This window comes from Monodelphis domestica, chromosome 1 (assembly GCF_027887165.1).
Source record: "Monodelphis domestica isolate mMonDom1 chromosome 1, mMonDom1.pri, whole genome shotgun sequence".
Taxonomy (NCBI): Eukaryota; Metazoa; Chordata; class Mammalia; order Didelphimorphia; family Didelphidae; genus Monodelphis; species Monodelphis domestica.
The window spans coordinates 373,258,117-373,282,020 of NC_077227.1; the positions used below are offsets into that span (position 1 = coordinate 373,258,117).

Sequence of the window (23,904 nt, forward strand, 5' to 3'; positions counted from 1 at the left end):
TTGTAGTAGCTTTCAAGGAATCTTAAAAAAATTTTACATATATATGAGAGTAATTTTGTTAGAGGAAATGCTTTAAGGAAGCATGCAGCTCTACTGAACAAGATTTTGCAAGTCCACAAAGATTAAGTGCAGGGGAAATTTTGCATTCTCTGCAACTTTCAGTCAGTTGTAGCACTGTAAAGAGGTGTGTAGAGTGTAAGGAGTCTGTAGACTGTCATTTGAAAAGGCCTGTCTTTACACTTATAATTCCAGCTGGGATGCTCTCAGTCATATAAATATATGGATTTGCATATAGAAAAGTAGCCTTATATAAGTTCCTTATGGTCAAATGGTCTAATTTTTGTTTTTATCTCCTATGGCCTAGGGCACTACCTTATACATACAGTAAATTAATAAGTATTTGTTTAATTTGATTAATTTTTATTAAATGATATTTATATATATTTAAGTTATATAAATGCATATACAATTTATTATATATTATTACATGATATTTTTATAATCATATTCTTTATATTATTAACTTTTGTGATTTTTCCCCAGCTACTTGATATTCTACTTACTTTCAGGTACCTTGAGTATCCATCGTTTGATGCCCTCAAAATTGTCCCATCCAGATTAGTCTTCTCTCTTAATCTTCCCGTCTGTTTCCTTTGGTACTCTTTCTACTTCCTCCTTCAGGACACCAGAAGCTGTACTGTTACCTTTCATGATGAAAATAACTTGCTACAAAAATTTTGATAGATCTTTTCCATTTTTTTCTATTTATTCTTCTAATTTCATACTTTTAAATGCTTTCCAAATCCTTCTTGATAGAACTTGTTACCAGGATTTCTGTAAAGTTGATTTTCATCATGATGGTTCACACTATCTTATTCAGAGATCTTGCTCATAATCTTCCACCATCATCCTTTTTTTTACCATTTTTAATTTTTATTTCATTTAAAGATATTTTATTGGCCTAATTATTGGCAATAACAATTTTCAACATGTTTTCCAAAATTATAAAATCCCAATTGTCCTCCTTCCTCCCTTCTCGCCCCATTCCTGGAGATGATAAGCAATTTGATCTGGATGATACATGTATTGCCATGCAAAACATACTTCCATATTGGTCTTGTGGTAAAAAAAAATACTCATAGAAAACCCAAACCCTAAAATAAAACCATTAATAAACTAATGTGGAAGATAATATGCTTTGATCTTCATCTGACTCCAACAGATTTTTCTCTGGAAGTGGATAGCATTCTTTGTCCTAAGTCTTTCAGTATTGTCCTGGATCTTTTTATTGCCTATAATAGCTAAGTATATCACAGTTGATCATTCTACAATATTGCCATTACTGGATTCAATGTTCTCCCAATTCTGCAATTTCATTCTGCATCAGTTCATATAGATCTTTCCAGCTTTTTCTGAAATTATCTTGCTTTTCCTTTCTTACAGTACAATAGTATTCCATCACCAACATATACCACAATTTGTTAAGCCATTCCCTCATTTTCCAATTCTTTGCTAACAAAAAAGGAGCTACTATAAATATTTTTGTATAAGTACACCCTTGATAGCATTTTATAAATAATTTTATGTAGCAAAATCTTATTGCCTTTGGCTGCCATATTTTAACTTGCCAATGAGATCAATTGTTTGCTAACTGAGGTGTTTTTCTAGGCTTTTTTAGCTTCCTCTTTGTGCAAGTAATTAGCACTGGTTAAACTTCCTCAGCAAACAGTGATAGCCTCTGATATCTGTTTATTTTTTTATCCATTTCCCATTATTTAGTATTAGCTTTTCAAAAGCCAGGTTCACCTTCATCCCATAATAAGATGCTGGAATAGGACTTTTCTCATATTAAAGTTATTTCCAATAGCTTGTTTAAATAGATTAGGTTAGAGATGCTTTAATATCAGGTTATATCTTCTCATTTTTATTCCAATTTGGTGATGGAGTTTTTTGCTCTGAGAAACAGATGGCCTTTCTTTATACAGATAGCTGATTCAAAATGACTTCCACATTAATAGCCAGTTGTATGCTCTTTGTTAAGATATAGACAGTTGCATTTTTGTAAAGTTATTCATTGCTTTCAATGTTCTCAATTCTATTTTATATATACATATACATACATGCATGTATGGATACAAATATTTTCATATTATTTCCTTTTTATATGTATATATTCATATCTACCCATTCTACCTGGAGAAGTCTTCACATTCATGGGGTAAACATTCCTTTAACTCACCAATGGGTTTGAGACCTATTAGTTATCCTCAACATGCTTTAATCCATCTACCAAGATGATTTTACTAGGGTATAGATTGCATATTCCACAGCTTCTTGGAGCCACCAGTGAATAATTTGTTCCAATGACCATGAACGGGGGCCAAAGCAGGCTAAGAATCTGATCAGAAATCATAGATGTGAAAATCATCCACCACATCCTATTGCCAGGCTTCCTGACTTTAGTTTTGCCACTAGACTTTGATGACTCTGGAAGAGAGAGAGAGGCTAGTGATTTGTACAACTCTGCCTTACTTAAATCTAATTCATGAACAAGTCATCACCTGTGATGTCACTGGATCATCTGAAAACTAAGGAAAACCTCTGAAGACCAACAATATATTCATATACACACATGATATATAGGCATGATACTTCTATGAATTCCTTGAATCTTTGGCCCCTTTTTTTTAAAATACCTGACTTATATCTTCCACTGTATTGCAAGAGAGAGTCGGAATCTTCTTATAGGATACCTTTACATTGAAATCACCAAATATAAAATTTGTGAAGGTTTGACTTGGAGAGTCTTATTGACTCCTTCATTGAATCTCAATTTTTTTTCTTAAATGATCTTTTTATTTTCATGCAAAACATACTTCCATATTGGTCATTGTTGTAAGAGTAAGCTCATACATAACCAAACCCCAAAAATAACACTGTAAATACTCTGATTAGAGAGATCGTTCCAATAGTTCTTTCTCCAGATCTACCTTAGTATCTATGAATGGTATTGGCTTATGAACTGGAAATATCTTCATAATGATCTTTTGGTAAATATTTTACATGAGTATTAGAATAGAAAATTGTGTTTTTGATTGCCTTTGGAGGCATGGTAAAAAACCATCTCCCTCATTCCCTTTGTATCTTCAAGGAAATTTTTGAACCACTCTTTCATTTAGCTATATCTTTATGTCTTCTGGCTTCCTTTTTAGTGAAAATATCAATTTTCATATGTTTTGATTCCTCCTCTAGTATATCAGCTTGTTGGTCACTATACAAGAGTCTCATGTTTATGGGAACAGGAGACAGATATTTCTATCTTAATTAAGCCTTTGTATATCTCAGATCCCGGTGATAGGTTGATAAAAGCCTAAGGACCCTTTCTCAGCATGTTTTCTGCACAGAATTGAAGGCTAGTCTGTCTTTTTCTTTGTTTCATGCGTTGTTGTGGTCAAAGAATCCATCACCTAGTGGCTGGCCAGCTTGCAGGTGATGAGCCTCTCCGTAGTTAACTAGGCTGCTCCTTGAGAAAACAAATAGGGCTTGTGGCCCAGACTTGAAGCCTTCCAGCAGAGACGAGCCTGCCAGACAGAGCTCCACTCTGCAGCTGCGGCCCCTGAGAATTCAGGGTCACTTCCTTGCCCCACACTGGGACTTCAGAATAGAAGTTTCCATGTATGAAGGTTATTTCCCAGTTAATCTAAGAAAATAAACAAGATAATAACATTGACTGGAGGGAGTCCTAAAGAATCGGGAGATTCTTATCTCCTTACAAGGATATTAAGTATTTGTATATGTTAATGTGCATGTGAATGAGGGAGAGAAAATGTGAGTGTACGAAAGAGACAGAGAGAGGCCCAGACAGACAGAGACAGAGAGACAGAAGGGCAGGCAAGCCTTAGGAGTCACACTGAGTAGTATATCATTTTAGAAGGAAAAAATGTTTTACCATGAAAAATGTTGTTATGTGATATCACAGTGTGACACTATTTAAATATCAAGAGTTGAGGCTTCTATTTAGAAAACGGAAGGCAATAAATTGAGTTGCTAATTATTCCAGCTGTGAGTATTTTGGGTATGACTGCAAATTTTGAAGAGGGCAAAATCGAGGATTTTCCTGTTGTTTATAACATATGCAAATGTTGTAACATTCCCCCCACCCCCCTCCCTGATCTGAAAGGTTAAGGCTGGGAAACCTTAAAAGCCTTTTCACTGAATCAGAAATGATTTGAGTTTGAGCTTTGGAGACAGTGAAAGCAAAATGTAAAGTATTCACCGGAATGTTAATTATTTTAATTGAGTCATTGCTTATGCTTTCCTACCCCAAATTGAAAAGAAGCTTTATTTGTAAAACTTTTTTGAATAACTTTTTCCATTTAAAAATAAATAAAATCAGCTTTCCCTTTAAGACACTCTCCCATTGGGTAGTCAGTTATGTTAGTGTCCTCAGCTATATTTTTCCTTGGAATGTCTTTTTCTTCTTTCTGCCTAGGTGACCTCTTCCTTTGGGTCTAATTAAAAAGTCTATCTCCAATTCTTATATGGGAGACTAAACTTGGTGATTGTTCATACCTACTAACCTCTAGGGGAGAAGGAGAATGGAATGGTTATCAAAATTACTCTCATTGCTCCTATGAATTAATAGGGGACAGAGTAAGGAGAGGGACGGTTTTGCTCTCATTTAAACTGGCATTTTATTAAATGCCCACTGAATTATGGCATAAATACCCAGTTGTGGCAATGAGGAATTCATTGGCAAATTAAGGCCAAGACTTGGGGTGCTAATTGCGTCTTGACTTTAGCATTTTTTGGAAATGGTTCCTTTAATAGTAACTAGTTGTTAGCAAAATGATGATCGGGAACAATGGTTTCCTTTTCATTCCTCTCTCTAGACTAGTCTAGACTCTCTAGACAGCTTACTACCTGACGCCCATTGCTGGAATTCTTTCCCTCTACACCTTAGCCTCCTCTTCACTTCCCTGACTTCCTTCAAGTCATAGCTGAAGTCTCACCTTCTTCAAAAGCATTTTCTGAGTCCCCCTTAATATTAGCACCTTTATTCTATTGAATATCTTCTATTCGTAGTGTGTGTGTATGCCCATGCTGTTTGTTTTGTTGTGTCCCACATTATATCATCAGCTCCTTGAGAGCCTTTCTGTGTATCTCCAGCATTTAGCTCAGTGCCTGGCACTTACCAGACCCTTTTTTAAAAATCCTTTCTTACTGTCTTCATAACAACTCCAAGATAGAAGGGCAAGGGCTAGGCAAAGGGGGTTAAGTGACTTGCCCAAGGTCTGAAAGCGTCTGAAGTTAGATTTGAATCTACATCCTCTGGACTCTAGTTCTAGTGCCCTCTCCACTCTGCCACCTAGATGCCCCCATAGTAGACTCTTAATAAATGCTAGTTGACTGGACTGGATTACAGTTTGGGCAAAACAGCTTCTCTAATTTTTTTTTTAACCTTTCCCCCTGAATTCTGAAACAAACACCAAAGGTAGAAAAGTAAGAGTTTGTTTCAGAGAATGACTGTCAGGGTATAGCTAAAAGTAAATGGCTCCATAACAATTCCAGTTTGCCTTTACTTTCTGCAGGAAGTGAAGCCTTTAAAAGTAACTAGTTGTGTACATAAAGCTAGATCCTGACTAATTCTGACTGTTCTCTGATTCTTTTACCAACCCTCCAAATCTCCCTAAGTGCTGAATTGGAATTGGAGGCAGGCGGAGCATCTAAAGCCTGCTCCTCTCTCATTCCTTCAGCTAAGAGAGGAATGCACTAATTATGCTCAAAAGTGTGCTGGTTATTTAACCTGTCTCTAGCTAAATGTTTTATTATAACTTTTGAGAACCTAATTACTGTAGCTTTACATGCTACAGTACCCTTTATGGGCTGCTACTTTATTAAACTTAGTGCTTTAGAGACAATAAACCTGATGCTTCAAAGGGCATATGCAAAGACCGGTAAGATATGATGAAATCCTCAGATTTCCAGCACGCTCTCTTCACTTACCTGCATTTCCCTCACTGATCACGCCTTCATGGATGGTAATTGTGCCAGTCCATGTGTATTCCAACCTCCATGCTTTTCCTGGCTTTTATCAAATTTTACCGCAGCATGTATGGTATTAAAAATCTATTAGGGATTAATGGGCTGTGTATCGTTATTTTCTTGTGTCACATTCTGTACCTGTAAGTCTATTTACTGGGGAACCTCTTAGAGTAAGGTCAATTTTCTCCATAGAACAAGAGCAGAAGCCTGGCTTTCCTGATAACCAGACCTACATTTAGCACACACTGCACTGCGCTGAAACCATTCTGGGCTTTCAATCTTCTCCAAGTAGACGGGCACTGCATCAGAGTTCATGAGAAGAGGGTCCTTCTGCATTATTAGTCTTTGGCCCTGTTCACTGAATGGTGCAGTGAGATGAGAGACAGGAAACCTGGGTTAAAAAAAAATTCTTGACCTCTTGGATGGAGGCAGCACAATTATTTGTGCAGGACCCACATTTCAGTTTCTCAGCTCTGCTGGGATTTGTTCCTGGAAATAAATCTAAGCAAACAGAAAATAGGGAAACTATCTATTAGGGTCCCAATGGCTTAGTATTACAAATAGTGCTTCATGCTAAGAGTTTTAATTTTTCTTTTTTTTCAGCAGAGAGCTTGGGTGAAGTTCACAACTGGACTTACCCTGGATTGACTTTTCATTCAGAAGAAAGGAAGGGAAATCTCTGAAGGGAGCCAGGTATCCTGGCTAGTTAATATCTACCCTAGTTCAACAAGGCTGTCATTACATCATAAGAATTAACTGAATGCCTCAAAATTTAATTTTTATGGGATCCTGATTGTTTGGAAATCTCTCTCTAGCTTTTGTTTCTCTGAGTATATTTTTAATAATCCTAGAAGCTTTTAAAATCCCCACTAGATTACTTATCCTTAATTTATAAGAAGTCACTGAAGAAAAAAAAACAGCTTGCCAAGCTTCTGACTAAGATCCATGTTTATGCTCTGTTGCAAAGACTTGGGGGTGGGGGAGGTGGGATAACCTGTTAGATGCACTTTGAGTTCTTATTAAATGGCCACACTTTCACAAGATGAACACTAACATTTAGCAACAATGAAACAAAAGATTGGTTAGTGCAGGATTTCCAGTGTATTGCCAAGTTAGTTTTGTTTAGAGTATGAAATTCATGCCATCTTTATTGCAAAAAGAGAGAATTTAACATTAATATCTTTCCTTGATATTGCAATAATGATAGAGAAGCAGGTAAAGTGGTGTTTGAACTACGGAGAAAGGAAACAAGGAAAGAGAAAGACAGGCAGAGAAACAAAATTAAAAAGGGAAGAAGAGAAATAAAGGAAGATCTAGCTTATAAAGAAACCAAGGACAAATTTTCTCTGGGAAGCCTCTGTTGGTGTATGAGCAAGCTTCAAGGGCAGCACTTTGGGGGCCCCTCATTTGCCTTTCATTTCCAAGGCACAAGTGGCCAATTCTGAATGCAATTGAGTTGTGCTTGAAAAATGTCAAGAGCATTTGGAAACTACACATTTTTGCTGATGCCTGGAGTCCTAAGCTGAACTACTTCCATGGCCGACTGCTGGGATGAAGTTCACCAGGGGCATCACAAATGAATCATTGAAACACACCAAGTTTGCCCATAAGGGGAAAAACTGCCTTAATATCCAATACAGGGAAAAAAATAAAGAGCCATCCTCTGGATCCTTTCTATGCCTTCACGGAGTTGGCTGACCAGACCTTTATCTTAGCATCTTACCTAAATTTTTCTTGAAAGATGTAATTACAATACTTACTTAGTAGACTCAAAGTTAGCATAACAAACCGCCAATGAGACAATAGACTCTCTCCAGGTCACTCTCTGGAAGATTACAAACCCTGTAAGATCCCAAGGATGGCTTTTGTATTGTTATATCTTAAGCAAAAATGATTATCTGGTAACCCCAATGTCCCTACTTTGGATCTAGGGAATATCTTGGTCCCTAAAATAATCACTTTCTACAGTCTTAGGATCACAGGTTTAGAACTGTAAGAGTCCTCAGAGGACACCTAGAGAGATCAGTGGTGTCAAGCTCAAATAGAAATGAAGTCCATTTAACCATAAATAAGGATCTCTGTGGACCACTTATTGACTTAGAAAACCACATATTACTTTCTTCTAGGTTTTATTGTATTTATATTATTTTGCTAAATATTTCCCAGTTAAATTTTAATCTGGTTTGGGCTAAACTCTGGATTATTGTATGTTGTGTACAACCCATTAAACCCCAACTTTCTGACTCCAAATCTAAGTATCTTTTTACTGTTCCAAGATACTTATTACATTTGACATGATATTGATGTTCAGTTTATTCATTCATTTCAACTTGATCCAAATGAAGATTATCATCTATGAAAGCACTTTGCAAATGGTCAGTTAATTCTTATGATATAAAGTACAAAAGCACTTTACACAACCAATGTGAACTATTATTGCTGTAGTGCAAAGAACAATTTTGAACATAAATCCAAAGAGAACACATTTTTTATTCTAAACATGAAAAGGAAAAGTATCCTTTTAATTGTAATTATATGGAAACACTGAGTTGGTTCCTCATGACTGCACTGTGATGGAAAAGAGACCTGGCTCCCTATTACCTGAGACTGTTTGATCAGATCAGTTGTTACCTAATTAACTTTTTCAGTAACAATCAATCTTATTTCTGACATCAAAGAGATTATTCCAACCTATATACCATTTGAAATATCACTAATGTATGTGTTTCTCAGTGGTGTGTACTGTATCTTTATAGAAGCTTTCAAGCCAAATAATTACAAGTGGTTCTATCAGCAGTCTTGGAATGTAGCAGATGTCATTGGGCTTCTTTTACCCTATAGGGCTTAATTTCCAATCCAAAAGGGAGTAGCTCCCCTCTGAAGATGTGATGATACAGAAAAAAATATAATTATGTATGAGTACACATGTAGACAGATATCTAAATATGTTCAGAAAGGGGTAAATTTGGGTTTCTCAAATGAACCTTCACTTTTAGAATAATATGCATCTTAGAAGTCTTTGATTTAGTTATATTTTAGTCCTACAGATTGTTAGAGCATGGATTACATGACTCTTACTCTATGATTCTATAACTAGTGAAACTTCTATACTCAAGTACAATAATATTATTTTGCATATACCCCATTTGAACATAATCCCAATTTTATACAAGTTGCCTGAGTTATCAGATAGAGACAAAATTTCATTGGTCTGGGTAATCCCTTTACTGATGGAGCTAGTAAGTAATTGATATCTCAGTATATGTTTTCTCATGAACTGTTGGCCAAAAAAATATCCCCTACCTGGTGCCAGCCTTCTGAATATGAATGTTAGTATACTTAGCTGGATTGGTCCTCTGGTGCCAGCTCTTTCTTTGAATCATTTCCAGCTTGATGGAACCTACCTAGCAACTGCTAGATCAGTATGGAGTTCCTCTAGGAGGTGGAATTTAAGCCAAACTTTGAGGGAAATTAGGGTTCTATGAGGTGGAGGTAAGGAAGAAATGCATTACAGGCTTGGGCACAATCTGAACATAGGCATGGAGATAATAGATGCAATACTGCTTATGGAGAACAGTGAGTAGGTCAACTGGACTATTATTTAAAGTGTATGTAGTAGGATAATATGCAGAAAGCCTGGAAAAGTAGCCTGGAACCAAATTACTATTGGTTTTAAAAGGTAAAAAAAAATAGGTTACATGTTATTTGGGAGGGGGATATGGAAGGAGTCACTGGGTCTTCTTGAGCAGAGAAATGACATAGTTACACCAAGACTTTGGGAATCTCCACTTGGCAAGTATGTGAAGGATGAATTAGAGCAGTGGTTCTCAACCTTTCTAATGCTGTGACCCCGCAATACAGTTCCTCATGTTTTGGTAACCCCAAACCAAAAAATTATTTTGGTGGCTATTTCAAAACTGTAATTTTGCTACAGTTATGATTCAGAATATAAAAACCTGTTATGCATTATGTATTCTCATTGCTACAAATTGAGAGGTTGAGAACCACTGAATTAGAGAAAAGAGAGACTAGAGGCTAGGACACCAGGGATGAGACTGTTGCAGTAGACCCCATGAAAAGTGATGAGGGCCTGTGGTAGTGGCAGCTCTGTGAGTGGAAATGAGTGAATGTGAGTGAGGTACATTATGGAATTTATTCCAACAAGACTTGGTAGTTGATTGGATGTGAGAGGTGAGACAGAGGGAAAGGTTGAGTATGACTCCAAAGTGGTAAATCTGGATGAGTGGAAGGATCCTAGGGATCTCTTTCCTGACTTAGGAAGAGGAGAATAATTAAGAGGAAAGATAATTATTTTTATTTGGGATATGTTGAATTTAGATGTATATGGATGCCCAGAAGATGTCCAATAGTTAGCTGATGGTGTGAGACAGCAGTTCTAAGATAGTCTGAGCACAGATATATAGACCTCTGGATTATCTGCATAGAAATAAAATAGTTGAATTCACTAAAGCTAATGATATTACCTCAAAAGTATGTATACAGAGAAAAGAGAACACAGGGGCATCCAAATTTAGAGAGTGGAAGGAGGTCAATTTGGTGGCACAATGAATTGAATGATAAGTTCTATGTCAGAAAAACCCAAGTTTCCTTCCTGCCTCAAACAAGCTTCCTATGTATTGCTGTACAAGTTATTTGGACTCTCTGCCTCTTCCCTCCAAGAAAGAACTGGAGTTTGAATAACATATTTCATTTTCTTTAATCATTTTTTTCCATTTGAGAACTCTCACAAAGCGACAAATATGGAAAATGTATTTTATGTGATTACATGTGTAAAATCTGTATCAGATTGCCTGCCATCCAGAGGAGTCAGGGAGAAAGTCAGGGAGGAAATGTTAGAAGAAGTGAGATTTCAAACATTTTGTTAAATGAATGTTAAAAATTTGTTTTTATATGTAATTGAAAAAATAAAATGCTATTGAAATCTTCATAAAAATAAAATAAAACAAATGCTCTGCCTCAGTTTCTCCTATGAGGACTAGCACTCATCTTACAGAGTTGTGAGAATCAAATAAGATATTTGTAAAAGACTGTGTTGATGCTAGCTGCCTGGTTAGAACAAGGCCAATAATCCTGCAAATGAGATTGAGAAGGAGCAGTCACATGGATAGAAAGAGAATTAGGAAAGTCAAGTCATGAAAACCCAGGGAGGTGATGGCATTTAGGAGGAGGTAGTCTACAGAGTTTTATGTTACATAAGTCAAAAAAAAATGAGAACTGAGAAAAAAACAATTGAATTTAGCAATGGATGGATTATTGTTAATGCTGAGGAAAGCAATTATAGTTGAGTGATGATACAAAAACTAGATTGCAGGGGGTTTAGAGGTGAGTGTTAAGTGAAAAAAACAGACACTGGTATAGATTGCTTTTTTGCCAGGAGTTTAGCTATGAAAGAGAAGAGAGATGAGATAACTTCTAAAGTTTTATTAGTATTTAAATCTTTAATTACTTATTATATAGTTTTTCACTTAAGAAAGGCATATCTTTGTTTTGTTTTTCTTTAATAGTCTGTTATCAACACCCACACTCCACAAATACATTTTAAGTAGTTCCATAAATACTTTAAAGGATATATTTCACCCAGGCTTTTTTGCTTTGTTTGTGTTTTGGTTTAATCATAGGTCAGTGGGCTATTATTTAGTGATTTAAAAAGCCTTTCTCAAAATTGTCCTTGCCTGAATTTGACATTTGTCAAATTTTAAACAAGATCTTGAAGTAGGGGCTCACAATGTTGTATCAAGTAACCATAGCCAGAAAATCCACTTTTCAAAATTATCATTTCAATCAAGATCAAGCAGAAAAATGTCTTAGGAAGGAAACTGAAGCCTTATTAATAGAAGCCAACATTCTTGGTTTCATCTAAATCTTAGCCTTGGTCTAATATCCTTACATGTATCCAGGAAGATTTAAATTTTAGCCATTTATTCTAATGATGGCCTTATTAAATAATGAATTAGCTATAAGTTCAACTTCTGACATGGCTGTCAGTCATGCTAGTATATCACTTGAACTGGGAATCCTTAAAATACTTAGACTTAAAATGCTTTTTAAGGCCCTATCTATAAGCATCCATTTTTAGGTTGGGTTGGAAAATAGTGTGACCGATGACACTAAATGTTTGTTAGGCTAAAGACCCCCTGATTAGATCCCTCAGGGGAGGCTGGTTGAATTGGACAGCAACAGAAGGATGTTTACTATCAAAGACAGCTTTATTTAAATTGAATTTCTATGTGTATACATATATGTTTATTAATATAGGTATTATATATTATGGGATATATTGCCAGATTCACTGTCCTAGGTAGGCATCAGAACAAAAACAAGCAATTGCAAACAAAGCAAAACAAAACAAAACAAATTGCAAACAAAGTCCTTTGCAGATGACTTTGAAATTTTTAGGTTTATGAGGGAATTCTGGACCTGGAAAGAAACTTCACAAATCACTTGAATCCTGCCTTTGAGCCCCACTGTACCTACGGTGCTCTTTAATATTCTCTAAGGAGGGAACCCTCCCCCCAAAAATCTATATCTTTGAAGTATTGAAATAGTACATATTTTTGATCTGATCGATATGCACATAGGCTAAAATAGGTTCCTGCTTGTCTGGTAGGACCTTGCAGAACTTGTGTTCTTTTGGCATAGTTTCTTATAACCCAGAGTCTTCTTCATGCCAAATGAGACTTTAAAGTAAAATTGGTGGAGAATATGGATTATATTAGCATCACACTATAACCCTTGCCCACTGAGCTCTAGAGGATACTGTTTTAATTTGCTACAGCTTTCTATTTCAAGAGAGGCAGCCTGACAGAGTAGATAGGGGACTAGCCTTAGAGATCTGCCTCCAAGATAAGACATATAAGCTGTAGAGTAGGCATCTTTGACACCCTCAGTGCCTGAGTTAGCTTTCTAAGACTATAAAATTCAGATTACTGATCTGCATTAGAGGAGAAAGTTTCCACACTAGGGGTTTCCTATGCAGATTAAATAATAAGGCTTCATCTCTCCCCCTCAAAAAACAAAATAATGGCAAAAATGACTCTTCTAATTTAAAGTTAATGAGGAAATATAGCCATAATTCACCCTTTATAGTTGCACTTGGTCAATGTTGCCTTTTCTCCCTCTTTTTTTCCTGGCAGACATTTCCTGTTTAAGACATCTTCTGGAACTACCCCTCTCTTCAGCAGCTCTTCTCCTGGATACCCTCTGACCTCAGGAACTGTTTATACGCCACCTCCCAGACTCCTGCCCAGGAATACTTTCTCCAGGAATGCTTTCAAGCTGAAGAAGCCATCTAAATACTGCAGCTGGAAATGTGCTGCTCTCTCTGCTATTGCTGCTGCAGTGCTTCTTGCTATTCTATTGGCTTATTTCATAGGTGAGTTGAAACTTCAGTCTTTCTCATTCTTGTTGGTCAGAAGGCGCTTTCCTTTTAAAGAGGTTCAAGTATGGCATATCTGAAGGGAGTAGGGGGAGTTGCTATATTTAGAGTGAATTTACAGATCCCCTGTAGTTGGTGCAGGTCATTTATCAGTTCCTGCAAGACAGAATAGTGAATGATGGATGAAAGTGATTTTTCTCCCCTTAAAGCTAATTAAAGCTGATGAGCTTCTCTTCAAGATCCCAAATGACCTTTAGCAAAACAAAGATTAAAAAATTCTGACTTCACATTTTCCTGGATATAACTTAGGATGCTTATTATTGGCAAAACCAGCCCTTATTCCAAGAGTTGCCTTTCTAGCCTCTCCGTTATTGGATTCTGATGTGGGATTATTGTTTTAAATGAATGAAGCTGTGATCAGATACCAGTCAACAACCCAAGAACAAGGCTAGCCATTTGGATGATCTAGGTTTCTTAAAAGCCTGACCAATTTACTTTCCATGCCTCTGAGGAAAGATATGAGAAGATAGTGAGGCCATAACATTCAAATAGCTCTCCCTAAGAAATGAAATTAATCTGGGTGATTGACATTTTTCCCTTTCTCCATCCTCACATTGCCCCACCCAATTCAACCAAACTCAAATCACAGTAGCACTCTTGTGCTTTCTGTACTATATAGTAACCCAGCCTAAGACTCAGATTAATAAGCTAGATAATTATGCTGTGCTCTAATACTAGGGACACCTATGCTCACTCTAACCAGCCCACTAGAAAATAGAACTTGTTTTCACAGTATGTAACAATGAAATGATTACATTATGAACTTCTAGAGATTTAGAATTTTAAAAGCACTTAAAGAGTTCAACTCCTTCGTTTTATAGATAAAGAAACTGAGACTTAGATAGAGAAATTGATTTCCCTAAAGTCACACAAGCAGTAGCAGAATTTGGATTTAAACTCAGGGCATATTACTTCAGATTCAATCCTTTTCACTAGACCGTACTCACTCTCTTGACTAGAGATTTAAATCTGCATGCATACCACCCTTTGGGCACAATATCTAGTCTCTGCTGAAGCCCCAGACTCTTAGCCAAGAATCTCAGAAGTTCTGCTCTCTGTTTGCCATGCTGGACCTGTGGTAGTACCCAGTCAAAGTCAAAAGTGACATTTGACCCAGGTTTTAATTTAAGCATGTGTCCAGGATTTCTCTGGTCAATTGTGAAAGTCCTTCCCTCTCCCTCCAAAAAATGTTTTGCCTGTGCAAATTGGAAAGTCTTTCTGTTGTCATCAAGTCATCATTCTAGGTCACAGAAACTCCTAGCCCTTTTCCCAATTTCTCTCAATTTTATCAGCTGCACATGCAGCTGCCTGCTATTAACCTAGCCAAAAGAAAGATATATGACACCTGCCAACAGTCAGCTTACATTCTGGGTACATAGGTTAGTCTCATCCCATTCCTCACTCATCACCCACTGTATCTACCTGGCAAATGAAAGGAGACTTGTCCACATGGGTTCTGTCATTTCTGCTACCTGCAAGAAGCCAAGTTGGTGCCTGAGATGAATGCTTCTGAGAGAGCCTGACCTGCTCGACTAAAGTACTTAGTACATAACTGGGCAGGGAATATGGTGAGGAAAGATCCCCTGATGCAAACACAAGTAGCTTGCCAGGCTGTGTTTATGTACACTTCTTCTATAAGGAAACAAATGCACTGACGTGTGACTAGGGAGCAGCTGCTCTGCCTTCCTCACATATGGACTGGGGCACAAGATGTAGAAGTTCCTTCCTGGGTCCAGTGAGTATGTGGAAGGCATGCATCTTCCTGCTGGAAGCATAGAAAACTTAGCCCTCCAGGGTTAGATCTTAAGCAAAGTAAAGTCAACAAACATTGATTAAGAACCTACTATGTGCCAGGCACTGTGCTAAGTGCTGGGCATACAAAGAGGCAAAAACGACCCCAAAATATCTAACAAGTGAGAAAAATTATGTACAGTGATGCAAACAAGATATATATTGAGAAAATGGAGATAATCTCAGAAGGAAGGCACTGAAGCCTGGGAAAGCCTTCTTGCATAAGGCTGGAATAGGTCCTAGTGAGATCAATAAAGCCAGGAAAATATCAATCAAGAACAAATAGCCAAGAAGAAAGTTCTTATTGCTGTAGGGGAGGGAGACCCTGAGTACCTCTTGATACCTATGAGGTTACCCCTTTTGCTCCCTGAATTATATGGCAAGAGAATGACAGTCATAGCCAAGGGCTGGTAACAATATCAAGGGAGATTGTGCCTTTAACCCCAGCTTCAGAAGAGATTGAAGGCCGACAGGCTTGATGCCTGTGACTTAAACATTAACCTCAACATCCCTACTGTTTCTGAGTATATTGTCTCTACAGGGGTGAAGGGCTAGAGGAGGGTACTGGGCATTCCAGGCAGAAAATAAACTCTGGTGTATAAAACACCACCAAATACATAACCATCTGAAGAGAGGTGTGTATTATCATTTCTTGTCAAGCTCTGGAATGCAATTGATTGCATTTTTTAGCAAGTTTCCTATGACTACTCAGGATGAAGTCTCTAAGAGACTCTAAAGAATCAAGCCCTATTTTCCATTGGAATCACTTTACAATTTGACTTTCTGTTGGAAACTGCAAAGAGGTCCCATGTGCTCAATTCTCAGGCTGATGTTCTACTGGGTAGGTCAGGACCATGGAGAACACAGCCCTACAAGTGAAGGGAGTGTCAACTACAGCCAAATAAGGTCCCTAGTGAGCTTCGACTTGTTGTAGAGAGATAGATGGATACTAGCTGATTTATTGAGCTTGACAGTTAAAATATAATAGCTTTCTGTAAGGGAGAATCATATAAATAGGAAATCGTAAAGTGAGAATTCTTAATGTTTTAATCGAGTATGTAGCTTGTAAATGATGGATTGTGTAACATTTTTATCCTCCGTCTGCAGGCCACTGGAAGCTAACGCTGAGCATCATAAGATAGTTTATTAGTTTATAATCCATCATTTCTGATTATATATGCTTTAGGTAAGATTATGTTTTGACCCTGGAGCATTGAGAAACAGTTTATAACTCAAAATGAATGATGTAATTGGCCAGTTTTCAGGGTAGTAATAGTAGTGATCACATAACCCAATGGATCTCAAGGGGCTGCCCAGGGACCCTTTGAAGGTCCCTAACACTCAGTCAGGTAATCTGTGAGGTCAAAACTATTTTTGAAATAAAGACATTTTAATTTATAACAAATAAAAGACATTTGCATTTCTAGTGGTCAAAGAATAATAGATACCACCCACATACAAAAGCTGGGAGTGGGGAGGGTTCTCAATAATTTTTAAGAGACAAAGACATCCTGAGGCCAAAAACATTCAAGAATCCCTGACATAGCCCTATAACTACATAGCCCCTTTACCTGAGTTGGAGGTCAAATCAAAACAGAAGATAAGAAATTGGTAATTTGTGAAACCTATCTCTGACCCAATACTCATAGACATGGGATTACAGTTTGCATCCTGAGTGTCCATTTATTCACTGTAAAATTGGAGGGATTGATGATTATTTTCATGGGAAAACTGAAGTGTATTGAGGACTCAGTAGAGTATGAAAATCACTTTGAAAATGAAAAGCAATATTAGTATTAATTATGCAGTGCTGTGGGGCCATAAACACTACATTATAAGTATAGAGCAAGGCAGGATGAAGAACAGTTCTTGCCTGCCTGGAAAACAACTAGAGAGACAGACCAACTTCAAGGAAAGGGACAAAACCAAAACTTAGGCTCCCATAGTTAAGAAAAAAAAACATTTTGAAGACCCAAACTCGTGTCCTTAACGAGACACATCTCATTTCCTCTAATAATGGACAGATCCTAAAAATCATAAGACAAATCCCATGTTGTCATCTTTTGTTTTGTTTTGGGAATGGCTTTGGGTAAATGTCTACCAGTTTCAGTGGCAAATAAGTCAAATTATTTTCTATGCATGTTCAAACCCGTTGAGAGGAAACTTTCCTGAAATGAGCAGTGCTGTCGGGATCGGCTACATGACAAGTTCTTTCACAGATTCAGGCATGTGGGTGGATGTAATAACAGAGCTCTACCAGCAATTCTGCAGACTAGAAGGCCGTAGCCCTTATCACATCAAGGGGAGCTGGCTCCCCAGAAGTCCTGCCAATATTGCTGAGGCTGAAGGATCTTTTGTGACTCTTGGGTCAGGACCTCCAAAAGCACAGTTCTCCCAGTGCATACATAAAACTATTCCCCAGAAGTATATTAAGCATGTTGGGAAGCCATGTAAACTCATTCACTTCACTAGGGGAACTCATAGTAAATTATAATGTTCTTCCGTGAAATAGTCTCCTCTGGGAGTAACTTGGGAAATTTTGGCTCTGATTCTCAAGAAAACCCCACCCCCAGCTCCAACCCTCACCTTCATCTTTCTTTGGGAATTGTGCCTTCTCCTAGAAGGTTATCTTCCTTTGTCTCAGTATACGGATCTTGAATATTTCTATTTATGTACAGATTGTTTCCCACCATTTCCCCAATGAGATAAAAACTTTTTGAGGATGGGATCTGGTTTTAACCATCTTTTATTTGTTTTCCCAAGACTTCTCCCAGTGGGGGACACATTGCAAGGACTGAGTAACTTATTACTGTTCGATTGATTGACTAAATATCAGGGCTGAATCTTTGTAAACAAAAGCTTCAAATCTTAAGTTTACCACATTGCCTGACAGAGTTGGTTTTACAAGGTCAATGTCATAAATTCAGTGGTATTGTATAAGAAATACTAATACTACCCTAGTATCGTTAAGCACATTCCTTTAATAAGTGTATAGATGCTATACACTTATTATTCTATGCTATAGAATAATAATAGCTATTATTCATACATATCCCTCTAATGATTGCAAATTGCTCATGTGCTATCTCATTTGATCTTCACAACTACCCTCTGAGGTAGGTGCTATTATTATCCCCATTTTATAGAAGAGGAAACTGAGGCTGAAAGAAGTTAAATGCCTTTCTCAGAGTCACAGAGCCAGTAAAAGTGTGGATCAGGATTTAAACTTAGAGCTTTCTGACTCCAGGTGCAGTGCTCTAGCCAGGAAATGAAGTAATGGAGCTTTATATTTCTGGAAAGTGTTATTTTATTTTTTAATTTTCCAAAGCACTTTCACTAATTATTTTATTTATCCTTACAACAACCTGTGTTTAACACCAGTAAGAGGCTCAGAGTTTGTGGCTTGCCTACAATAATATAGCTAAGTAGTGGAAGAGCTGGGGTTAGAACCCAGGTTTCCTGGCTCCCCAAAGATTCTGGGTTCTCTAGCATAGTGACTCTGATGTCTCCTGTAAAGATTCAAGTTAGCCTGATTTCCCAGATACTTTATGCCATTTAAATGATCCCTTCCATAGTTTAAACTCATTACTTTTAGTTCTGTCTTCGTTAACAAATGAACATAATTGGTCCCTCTTCTTCTCCTAGTATCTTTTAACATGTAAGTAGTTCGGTATCATGTCTCCCTTCTGTCTCTTTTTCTATAGATGAAGTACCCATAGTTTTTTTTTTAACATTGCCATGTATTTTTTCCCCTCAAACCTTATATTATACTATCACTCTCTTCTCAACCACCTAGCTTCATTGTGTCTCTAGGGAAAAAAATGTGGAACCCCCAAACTGAATCCACAGATACCCATTAAAGATCTAGCTCCAGTGTTCATGAAGCAAGAGGCTGATTTTTTTTTAGTTTTTGCATCCTATCAGGGCCTTTTATGAGGAATAAAATCTTCTTTCCTATGTTCATCCATAAGATAACAAAGCAAGCAGCCTTCCCCTTTATTTGATTATGACTCTCTGAGAAAGAAATCTTCATCTTAACAATTTAGCTTTTCACTGAGCTGCTGGAAAACAACACTTCAGCGTTTTTGCCAGGAGGATTTGCCTGGCACAGCTACTTGGGTACTCACTTCTCCTCAATCTTCATCTTCTCCAGATTCCTATTCAAAGTTCTCCTCCATTTGGCCATCTTTTTTGGTTCAGGGCCTAATGCACTCCCTTAATTACCCTTTGCTTTGCTGCCTTTCTGAGGATTTCCAACAGGTTGTCTCCATGCTGTTTCAGCAGGCCACCATTGGCTTCCTACTCCAGCTACCTTTGTAAATCATTACCTTTGTACTTTCATGTAACATTTGAATGTCATGTTCTTTTGAAAAACTATGAAAGTCACTGGTGGTCCCATTCATCAGGGCAGAAAGATACCTCAGAGGTATGGGGGCCGTGTTCAAAATCTGGACCATCCTGGAGATTCCAAGGTGATTGGCAAGATTTTTTCTTGTACCACATAACTGTTTAAGCAACAGTGTGTACACCACGGACTTTGTTACTGTCAAAACCCTTCATTTCCTTGGTGGGATAAGAGGGAGAACACGAAGAACATCTCTGTCATCCTAAATTAGGCTTTTGCATTTCAGATCTCTGCCAAAGTCAACAAAAAAGGGAAAATATAAAAAACAAAAAAACTCCACCCACACATAATATTAGAAAGTCACCTTGTCTTTTTTTCACTAGAGTAATTCCTGCCAAATATAAAATACTGTGTTTTAAGTAAGCTGCTAAACTGCTCTGTCTTCTGCCAATCTGACTTTGATCTCCAAAGAACATCAGGCCATCAACATGTCAGTATGTTAAAAGTGTGGTAATTTGGGGGGCTTTCAGTTTCCTTTGAAAACAATAGGAGATTATTTTCTATGGAAACTAAAAGCCTACAATGTGTTTAAAGTTGCTACACTTGGAAATTGATATGTTGAGACTCATCCTGATGAATCCTAAGAGCCCGGCTGCTATTTTGTGTACTCCCATCACACAGAACAGAGCAAGAATAGGGAAAATAAAAAGGAAATGACAGAAAATGATGAGCATAGTACACTTACCTGGCATCTTTTGTATGTACGCAGCTTCGGAAAAATATTAGCTCTCATTTAGCCTTCAGTGTTATTTGAGAACAGTTTAGCAAATAAAATTCCACCTTTACTCCCACTCTCCCCAAACTTATTCAATGTTATTCATGTTAACACTGGGGGGTGGGGGAAAATGGTGCTGGCCAAAGAAGAGTTAGGGAACACTTGAATGTCTTTTGTTCCTGTTGTAGACCATATTTAGAGAAATGCTTTTTATCTAACAGAAATGCAAATGAATTCTTAACCTGATAATATATTCTGTCACTGCTGCCACAATCTCATGGTGGAGGTGGGGAGAGAAAAGAAGAAAAGAAGAAAGGCAGGAAGAGAGACAGAGACAGAGACAGACAGACAGACAGACAGACAGACAGAGACAGAGACAGAGGGCGAGTTGTTTCTCTTTCACATCTAGTTTTAAAGGACCCACTCATTTGTCATAAGTAAAGGACAAATTGAATTCTAGTTGGTTGCATGACAGTCAAATTTGAAAATTTGTCCTGATTTCAAATAATAGAAAATTTCCTCTTCCAGAGTAGATGAGGGTGCTTTAAAAAATAAGATTGAATGAATCTTGTTTATTTAGGGTCCTGTTAGGTCAAACAGCTAAGTAGCTCTCTGGATAGAGTGGTGTTGGGACTATATTCAGGCAAATCTAGCCTCAGAAACTAGCAGTGTGACTCTGGGCAAGTCAGATTACCTCTATCTATCTAAATTTCCTCATCTGAAAAATGGGAATAATTCTATTACCTACTTCTAAAAATTGTTGTGAAAATGAAATTAGGTAATATTTATAAAGTACTTTATAAGTCTTAAAATACTATGTAAATGCTAGCTATCCTTATCATTATTGTTACATTTGCTAAAGCTAAATACTTATTCCTTTAAAATTTCAAGGATCCATGACTTTATCTATGTGGGAATCCCCCTACCAAAATAATGGTAACCCCTTTACTACCTTGTAGGTATTCTTTGTAAATTACAGCAGTTTTAAAGATTCATCACCTGGGTGCCAGCCTCCCTTCTAGTGATGAGTTTTTTCAATCATTCATTCAACAAACTTGTATTAAACACTGTGGAGGTGGGGAAGGAGGTACAAAAACAAAAAGAAAACAGCTGATGCCCTCAAAGAGCTTACATCCAGTTGAAGGCTGCAATGTCCGTATATAAATCAAAAATTAGATAAAGAGAAGGCATTGACTGAGAGAAGGGAGTGGTCACACACTGGCGGTGTGGAGGATGAGTAGAAGATGTAAAAGATAATGTTTGAGCTGAACTTTGAAAGATATTAAATATTCTAAGAGGTGAAGGTGAAAAGGGGGTATACATTCCAGGCAAGGTCTGTCCAATGGCCCAGAGATGGGAGATGAGATGTGGTATATAAGGAAGGGCAAATGAGCCAGTGGAGCTGAATGAGAGTAATGTATAATAAGGTTAGAAAGGTACACTGGAGCCAGATTGTAAAGGACTTTCAATTTCAGGCAGGAATTCATATTTAATCTTAGTGGTGACAGGAAGCTTTTAGAGTTTAGTTAGGAGGGAAGTGACATAGATAGACTTATGCTTTAAGAATATTACTCTAGGTTCTTGCAGGCAGACCTTACTGTTTCCCTTACAGGAAACTTTTCTACCTTGGCTCCTTCCTACCAACTACTTACTTTATGTATCCATAATAATGTTGGTGAGTGTATCAGCTTTCCCTCCAAAGCCTGCTCTGATCAAATGATTTATCACCGCTCAGTCAACTTGATGATTGACTTACCCAAACTTAACTAGGTTGGTCCTGGGGCAACAGAGAAGCTATCACTACTGCCAGGCTCATATGTGAAATCCTTTCAACTTAATAGTAGTCCCTGCCAGATACAGTGCTCTACTCACACAGTCTTTGGGAACCCAGCATCCCCACCACATCATAATGAGTTATTAAAGTCAGACTTCAGGGGAGAACTACCACATAAATCTCTTCCAACTCAAGAAATCAAGTCAATAGTAGCCTCTTTTCACCAGGGTACAAGGGCAGAGGTTCTTTACTCTTTCTGTGTCCCAGACCCTTTTAACATTGTGATGAACTTTACAGATCCCATCTCAGAAGAATGCATAAAATAAAATACAAAGGAGAACAATTATCTGAAAAAGTTAACAAAATACATTTTTTTTAAATTCCCGGACACCAGGTCACAAGCTCTGGAGCTAGAGGAAGGAATTCTCACCTTCCCTTTGAAGCTACTTACAGCAAAACGAAGCAGTTCATATTTGCGCTGAACTAGAATAAAAACCAATACAAGTAGCAATCCCCTGCCATTTGAGGGAACCAAGAGTATAATTCTATCAATATGGAATGTTCACCACCTGTTGTTCACCAATATTAAAATTGACAGCCTTCTCATGGGCTTTTCTATTGCCATTGTCTATTTAGCAGCTAGTGCTATAGAGACTTGGCTGCCTGTCTATCATACCTTATTATGTGCCACTTAGATTAATCAATATCAATCAGTCAATCAATAGACATTTATTAAGCACCTATGTGCCAGGCACAGTGCTAAACTTATCTCCTGTGTCTATTTAGGTACACATCATAGGTTGACAATAGAATACCCAAATTATTGTACTGCATTAGCTATTCCTCTGGTTATTCTTTTAGTCTTGGCTCATTGCTTAAGAGAGCCTTTATGCTGTTTCCAGTATCTCAGAAAAGCAAAGCCTGTTCAAGAATCCAAACCAAAGTTCGACACAGATATTTATAATGGATTTACATTTTGCTAACCACCACCCTCCCCCAGGCCTAGCCTCATTTCAGAAATTTAAAGAAAACTAGGCTTGAAGCTGGTCAATTGGCTTTAGGGTTGGTAGAAAGGTAGAAAGAACAATCCTAACCCCCAGCTCAGCAGTTCTTCCTTTCTCCCTTTTTCCATATAAAGGGGAGTTTCTAGTTCCCTGATGTTGTAATTGCCTCTGTTCCCAAATTGCATTTCTGAGTTCGAAAGCATTTAGGCAAAGGAGCAGTTAGGGGGACTATATAAGCACCACATTTAAGCCCTCTAGCAGGAATTTGTGATTCCCTGAAATTGAGATAACTAGCTGAGTGAAACTGGTAAGTGTTTGTGTTTGGCAGACTGCCGTCATTTGGCACTTCCATTACAAAAGTGTAGCTGAATTTAGTTGAAGTTCAAGGTGAAGAAGCAAATAAGGATGTAGAGCTGAAAGTCTGTTGCTGTTTCTCCGTAAATGAGGTAGACTTAAGAAATAAATGCAAATGCGCTAGGACTGTGCCCAGAAACCGTCCCTTTTTGTTGTTGGTGGTGGTGGTGGTGTTTGGTTTTGTGTTTTGTTTCCTCCGCTGTCTAGTTTGACTATGTAAGCTTCAGCTATGAAGACCTAACCTGATGATGAACTTTCAATGCGCTCCTTTTTTTTTTCTCTTGAGGCCACCGGGACTAGACTTTCTTCTGTTCCACCGCGGAAATTTCTTTTGCAAATTCTATATAATATTCCCTGGTA

At 37.6% G+C, this 23,904-nt stretch overlaps 1 protein-coding gene across 14 annotated transcripts in view; it reads left to right on the forward strand.

Moving 5' to 3' along the window:
- TENM2 (teneurin transmembrane protein 2) overlaps positions 1 to 23,904 on the forward strand; it is a 1,380,893-nt gene that overhangs the window by 1,113,111 nt on the left and 243,878 nt on the right. For all 14 annotated transcript variants that reach the window (XM_001370043.4, XM_056811550.1, XM_016433795.2 and 11 more), the window contains one exon: positions 13,200 to 13,438. In XM_001370043.4, the coding sequence (XP_001370080.1) occupies positions 13,200 to 13,438 (239 nt within the window). The remainder of the gene's footprint in view (positions 1 to 13,199; positions 13,439 to 23,904) is intronic.